General features: G+C 40.3%; 1 protein-coding gene across 10 annotated transcripts in view; it reads right to left on the bottom strand.

The window, feature by feature from the left end:
• Positions 1–951: 951 nt before the first annotated feature.
• LOC117406644 (anoctamin-7-like) overlaps positions 952–6,915 on the bottom strand; it is a 23,002-nt gene continuing 17,038 nt past the window's right edge. The window contains exons 15-20 of one of the 10 annotated variants that reach the window (XM_059030653.1): positions 6,889–6,915; positions 4,795–4,960; positions 4,389–4,522; positions 3,809–3,889; positions 3,053–3,146; positions 952–2,136 (exon numbers count right to left, since the gene is read on the bottom strand). The exon at positions 6,889–6,915 is cut by the window's right edge and continues 142 nt beyond it. In XM_059030653.1, coding sequence (XP_058886636.1) covers positions 3,096–3,146; positions 3,809–3,889; positions 4,389–4,522; positions 4,795–4,960; positions 6,889–6,915 — 459 coding nt within the window. In that variant the 3' untranslated portion in view covers positions 952–2,136; positions 3,053–3,095. Of the gene's footprint in view, positions 2,137–3,052; positions 3,147–3,808; positions 3,890–4,388; positions 4,523–4,794; positions 4,961–6,888 lie in introns of those variants that run through there. The other 9 variants (XM_059030654.1, XM_059030655.1, XR_009329572.1 and 6 more) reach the window with 9 other exon arrangements.

Genomic DNA, 6,915 nt, shown 5'->3' with positions numbered 1-6,915 from the left:
CATGGCATCAAAAGTCTGGAAGAACCTCCACTGTTTGTTTTCAAACACACTTTCCCTTGACATATATATATATATATATGTGTGTGTGTGTTAATATTCAATGAATACAAATACTGAAATTCGGTAAGGTTTATCCTGTTTCAAATTCTTGTTACAAAATAATACAGGGGTCAATTATTCATACAATAAACACAGGCCAAGCTACTCTTCTTTTTAGCTACTTGTTTTATGATTTCTGAGGTGATATCTTTCTAATGAAGGATCAATGAAGTTTCCAGGATTTTGAACTCGACCAGCAATGGAGGACAGTAAACCAAAGATGTGAAGAGAACATTGACAGCGCTCTACAGACAGCGCTGCCCCTTTCACAAGGGTATTATCTAGTCTCAGCTCAGATGAATGCTGTTTGCCCCACAGAACACAGCAGGGGTGCCCTGACAAGTTTCAAGTGCAAAGCTATACAGAAACAGATGCTGATTATATATATTGTTTTACCATGGGGCATATTACTAACTACGTAAATATTTAGTCTTCCAGAAATGTCATTTTCAAGCCAGTCGTGAACAAAAAAAAAGGCCTTATATATAGCTTCGAAGCCTGCAATTAGAGGTCTTGCACGACCTTAAAATTGACCTTCGACAAACTAGTCTGATATTAGTGCTGATCAGGGTCTGTGAAACCAGCCCTTTGACAAACAGCAATTACCAGACTGACAATCATAAAGACACATAAAGGGAGAGCAGGCTTTTCACAAAGCTTTTATTATTATTATTATTATTATTATTATTATTATTATTATTACAATAAAGTACAAATTGACAACATTACAAAGATTAAAATAGCTGCAAAACAAAGTGCAAACTTCATATAAAGAGAATGTGTTCGTAACAAAACATTCAGCTGCAGTGACCTTTGTGTTTACACCAAATGTGTACAAAACCTAGTGTTGGATTACTAAAATCCCAAACTGAGGGCAATCATTCTCTGGCCAATTCCAGTAAAAATAACGATTAGCCCAGAAAACACAGTTTTCTCATCTCTCTAGTATGGCTTTTTTCCAATAACAGGCAGTAAGTAGCTCAAGATGGATAAGTTTACAGCTAGCTGTACCCTCACTATTGTAATTTCCAGAACCTACGTCAATACATCAACGCCCATCAGAGGTGCTCCATGCAACAACGACACTGAGCAGCAGCCATTGTTTATGGAGTAGCACTTTATAATAAGCCTAGGAAACGTGTCTGTACAATACAATAGAAATGTATTTGTATACAGAACCCTTCACGCCATGGCATCCCAGAGCGCTGTACAAAGTTAAAAACAAAACACGAGAGCTCATGTGTACAACACACTCCAGCTACAAGCAGTTATATAAAAGCACATTCAAAAAATATATGTTTTCAATTTAGACTTGGAAAGAATCCAATGTTTCAACCTGCCTAACGTCAAGAGGAACAGAGTTCTACAAACGAGGAGCACAACAGCAAAAAAAACCCGGATTTAAGAGGATTGTTGGATGTTTTGCATGATTATATAATCATTGGGTGTTGGACAATAAATTAGAAACACCCGCCAGCTGTAACACACACTTTCATCTCTGGTTTAGTTTGCCCCTTACATTCTGTATAAAAGCTGCTTCTTTAGTGCTGCAAGTCATTTTCAGTCACAATAGGTAAGACAGCAGATTGGACAGACTTAGAAAGCTGACAGCTGGCGCTCGGTTAGCAGGTTCTGTATATAATAATGCACAAACTACAGTGCTCCCTGAGAAACTGTATCAAAAGTGCCTACCACAAGTATTTTACATGTATTACATGAGCAGTGTGTTCATTAAGATGCACACCAGATATTGTGAATGTTAACTGCATAACATTATGAAGTGCATTTATTATGATATTGCGGAGTGCAGTCCCGGATAATTGCATAACATATTCTGATTAATTGCATATGTTATTTCTTAACAGTCGTTTGATTTTGGAGGGGAATCTGACATAGGAAAATAAACCTTGTAAATTCCAACATGATTAAAATGTAGGTTTGCACTGTCTGCTCCTGTGTATTAATGTCTGCAATCTGCTCCAAGGGACAAATCAGACACGTCTTGTAGCTTGTACTGTTAGTGGCTGTGTCTGCTTCCTGCAAGAATAGCAAACAAAAAACAGTTACACTTTGAACAGCAGGCTCTCCATAGAAGAATAGGAGCAAGATGAAGTAAAAGCAGTGAAGTGACAGCCTCTATCGACTGCAGCAAGACATAGCTGGGATGAGGAGTAATATGTGCTGTTATCTCCAATCACAATCTGTACCTATTACTAACATAATTCATAACATATTGATAGATTGTATAGCACTACTTATATTGGATCCCAAAATGAGTGTGACCAAAAAAACAAGGTTTGTCAATAACATCGAGATCACCTGCTAGATCAATATTGACAAGCCAGTCAGTGCATGAAAACCCGAGTCACTGTGACCTACTGTCTATACACAAGTGCTTCAAAAGACAGAGCTTTCAATAGATCTCATTTTATTTGAACAGGTGAAGGCACACAAGCAGCAGTGCATGCATTGTACTGTAGATAACCCCATACGAGCTTCAGCACACGCACTGTGTAAACTGTAATCCCTGCAGTGCAGATCTATGAGGATGGGTTTTATAGCACACACACGCACTGTGTAAACTGTAATCCCTGCAGTGCAGATCTATGAGGATGGGTTTTATAGCACACACACGCACTGTGTAAACTGTAATCCCTGCAGTGCAGATCTATGAGGATGGGTTTTATAGCACACACACGCACTGTGTAAACTGTAATCCCTGCAGTGCAGATCTATGAGGATGGGTTTTATAGCACATGCACTGTGTAAACTGTAATCCCTGCAGTGCAGATCTATGAGGATGGGTTTTATAGCACATGCACTGTATAAACTGTAATCCCTGCAGTGCAGATCTATGAGGATGGGTTTTATAGCACATGCACTGTATAAACTGTAATCCCTGCAGTGCAGATCTATGAGGATGGGTTTTATTTGAATGCTCCACAGTCCTTACCAGAACAACTGAATCCCCCTTACCAGCATGTGCCCGCTGGCTGTCATGTCGTTTTCTTCTTTTTGGCTTTCTCCTTCTCAACTTTATAACTTTCCTGTTTCCAATAACAACAACAACAACAAAGTCATTGAGGAATGTAGAAAAAAAACCAAACATCATTATAAATACACTTATGCCTGGGATTAAACTAGTTTACAGGTTGTGCTGAAGGAATCCCGGCATGTTCATGTGAAAGTTCTCGCTTCTCAAGTGCTCGAGGGGTTTATGTAGCTGGTGGGGACATGGGTATTCAAGGCCTGATTCAGCTTCCACTTGTTTACAAGCGATACTGCTGTTTTAAACTGATGTTAAACACTGCCAAGTGATTTAAAAAATGTGGAGGTAATTGTCCTTCATTCCATTTTCCTTTTTATTTATGTTTTTCTGTCATGTCCCTTATAAAAGTTTATCATAGTAAAAGCACAGCAAAGTGTAATAAAGCATATGGAAGCATTGTAAAGAATGTTGAGCTATGGTAAAGCATATTAATAAACATGGCAAACCAGGGTAAACTCTGGGAAATGCAGAGTATAACCATGGAAAAGCATGAGGGGAAAACTGCAACAACACATGCAAATATACAGTGGTAAACTAAGAGTCATTCCATTCTCATTTTTCTTTATGTTTTCCTGTCAGGTGTGTAGTTTAATACAGTTAACACTGCTTTGAACAGATCAGAATGCACCACTCAGTGCTCGCTACCTGGATACTGCTTACCTGTTTGATGGCCAGTTTCACTTTCTGGGGCAGGTCTGGGATAATGTTTGCTACAATGAACTTCACCACAAAAACAATATGCTGGAACAAACAAACACACACACACACACACACAGCGCATGTTTATTTTATTTACTGTTTATTTTATTTACTTACTTTCGCAGAGCCTTTAAAAGTGCCTGCATTGTCTAGTCTTAACAGACACCCAGGCAGGTGTTTCTCTTTTTTTTCTGATTAGGTAAGACTTGGACTGACAGGGACTGAGGCAGTGTCCCGTCCTGCCAAGCTGCTAATGAGACTGAGCCTAATGTTACGACCCTGACGTGATCTAACCTCAGATAGTTTTCCTCCCTAACTCAGTGTGAGCGCAGAGGCCAATGCAGTTCTCCCTGTGGGTCCCCAGCCAAGATCAGCGACTCGAACCCGGATTGCATGACTCACCCTGCACTGCAGCGGTGCTTTTATTACCGTAAGTGAGCCACTTTGGGACCCCACCACTGTTTTAGAGTCAGATTTAAGTCTCAAAAGATTACAAGATGGATAAATGTTTTGAAGAAATATAAAAAAAGTCAATGTTTACCTCAAAAACGATTAAGATTATTAGTTGTTCAACCAAAGGTCTCTCTCTACCGTACTGCGCGCTGAAAGCAATGAGACAGGCGTTGGTCAACACTGCTACAGCATTGATTAATTCCAGTATAGTGTACCAGGGACCTGCAGAAATGCATTGGGAGGGGATTTAGCAGTGATGAAAAGCATTTGCAATTTTGTGTTTTATCATTCTTATTAATTCCCTATGGTTTTCAATAGTTTTTATTATTATTATTATTATTATTATTATTATTATTATTACTAATAATGATATTATTATTTATTGTTAGTTTGTCTTCTCGATGTTACAGACTTCTTTCTGTTTTAACTGAGATACTGTGCTATGAAAGGCGCTATATAAATCCATTGCATTGAATTGAATGTCGTTTTCTCACCTATGTCTTGCGCTATCCAGGCAACAGGCCGTTGGTACATCCACAGCAGGCGCTTGGCATCGATCCATTTATCAACCCAGAGAGTGATGAAGAAAAGCAGAGGCCCCAGAGGAAAGCACGCTGCGAAGAGCTGAGGGAGAGTGGCACAGCTGTTATAAGGGTGTGTCTGTGTGAAGATACAGCGACAGTCTCCATGTTTATATAGAGCTGCAGGAAGAGTGGCACAGCTGTTATAAGGGTGTGTCTGTGTGAAGATACAGTGACAGTCTCCATGTTTATATAGAGCTGCATGAAGAGTGGCACAGCTGTTATATGGGTGTGTCTGTGTGAAGATACAGCGACAGTCTCCATGTTTATATAGAGCTGCAGGGAGAGTGGCACAGCTGTTATATGGGTGTGTCTGTGTGAAGATACAGCGACAGTCTCCATGTTTATATAGAGCTGCATGAAGAGCGGCACAGCTGTTATATGGGTGTGTCTGTGTGAAGATACAGCGACAGTCTCCATGTTTATATAGAGCTGCAGGAAGAGTGGCACAGCTGTTATATGGGTGTGTCTGTGTGAAGATACAGCGACAGTCTCCATGTTTATATAGAGCTGCAGGAAGAGTGGCACAGCTGTTATATGGGTGTGTCTGTGTGAAGATACAGCGACAGTCTCCATGTTTATATAGAGCTGCAGGAAGAGTGGCACAGCTGTTATATGGGTGTGTCTGTGTGAAGATACAGCGACAGTCTCCATGTTTATATAGAGCTGCATGAAGAGTGGCACAGCTGTTATATGGGTGTGTCTGTGTGAAGATACAGCGACAGTCTCCATGTTTATATAGAGCTGCATGAAGAGCGGCACAGCTGTTATATGGGTGTGTCTGTGTGAAGATACAGCGACAGTCTCCATGTTTATATAGAGCTGCATGAAGAGTGGCACAGCTGTTATATGGGTGTGTCTGTGTGAAGATACAGCGACAGTCTCCATGTTTATATAGAGCTGCATGAAGAGCGGCACAGCTGTTATATGGGTGTGTCTGTGTGAAGATACAGTGACAGTCTCCATGTTTATATAGAGCTGCATGAAGAGTGGCACAGCTGTTATATGGGTGTGTCTGTGTGAAGATACAGCGACAGTCTCCATGTTTATATAGAGCTGCATGAAGAGTGGCACAGCTGTTATAAGGGTGTGCCTGTGTGAAGGATCAGTGACAGTCTCCATGTTTATATAGAGCTGCATGAAGAGTGGCACAGCTGTTATATGGGTGTGTCTGTGTGAAGATACAGCGACAGTCTCCATGTTTATATAGAGCTGCATGAAGAGCGGCACAGCTGTTATATGGGTGTGTCTGTGTGAAGATACAGTGACAGTCTCCATGTTTATATAGAGCTGCATGAAGAGTGGCACAGCTGTTATATGGGTGTGTCTGTGTGAAGATACAGCGACAGTCTCCATGTTTATATAGAGCTGCATGAAGAGTGGCACAGCTGTTATATGGGTGTGTCTGTGTGAAGATACAGCGACAGTCTCCATGTTTATATAGAGCTGCATGAACAGTGGCACAGCTGTTATATGGGTGTGTCTGTGTGAAGATACAGCGACAGTCTCCATGTTTATATAGAGCCTAGAATTGCAGGACAGTAAAAAGAATTAACAATGGTAGAATGGAAAACCACAAAGGGACACAGAAACTATTCCAATAGTGGGTCTGGACACAGCAATAGCTACTTTAACAAATCCATATAACTGTGAGGGCCTCGTTTTCAAAGCATGAGAAAATCCCCTTTTGAAAAGCATAAAAATATATCTGAACATGAATTTAGAATGTAAATAATGTATTTCCAGGACAAAGCTGATCGTTCTCATTTTGCTGAAGTGCCCCAATACTAAACACTGTCAAACATGTTATTCAATTGAATTCACGTATTAATGCTGTATGTTTCAGAGAATTCACTTTTCTCTGTAAATCGTATTTGGTAAACTAACAGTGTTATACATCATGGAGCCTGGTAGAAAAGCAATCTGTCATTTTCTTCTATTTTCTTAAGGCATAACAGTAGCCAAACTAAAGAAGTGAAGCGTGAGTGTTGCTGCTGCATGCCTTACCATCTGGTACCCGTACTGTATGACTTT

Source organism: Acipenser ruthenus, chromosome 9 (assembly GCF_902713425.1).
Source record: "Acipenser ruthenus chromosome 9, fAciRut3.2 maternal haplotype, whole genome shotgun sequence".
NCBI classification, from domain to species: domain Eukaryota; kingdom Metazoa; phylum Chordata; class Actinopteri; order Acipenseriformes; family Acipenseridae; genus Acipenser; species Acipenser ruthenus.
This window is presented reverse-complemented; position numbering and strand designations above follow the sequence as displayed.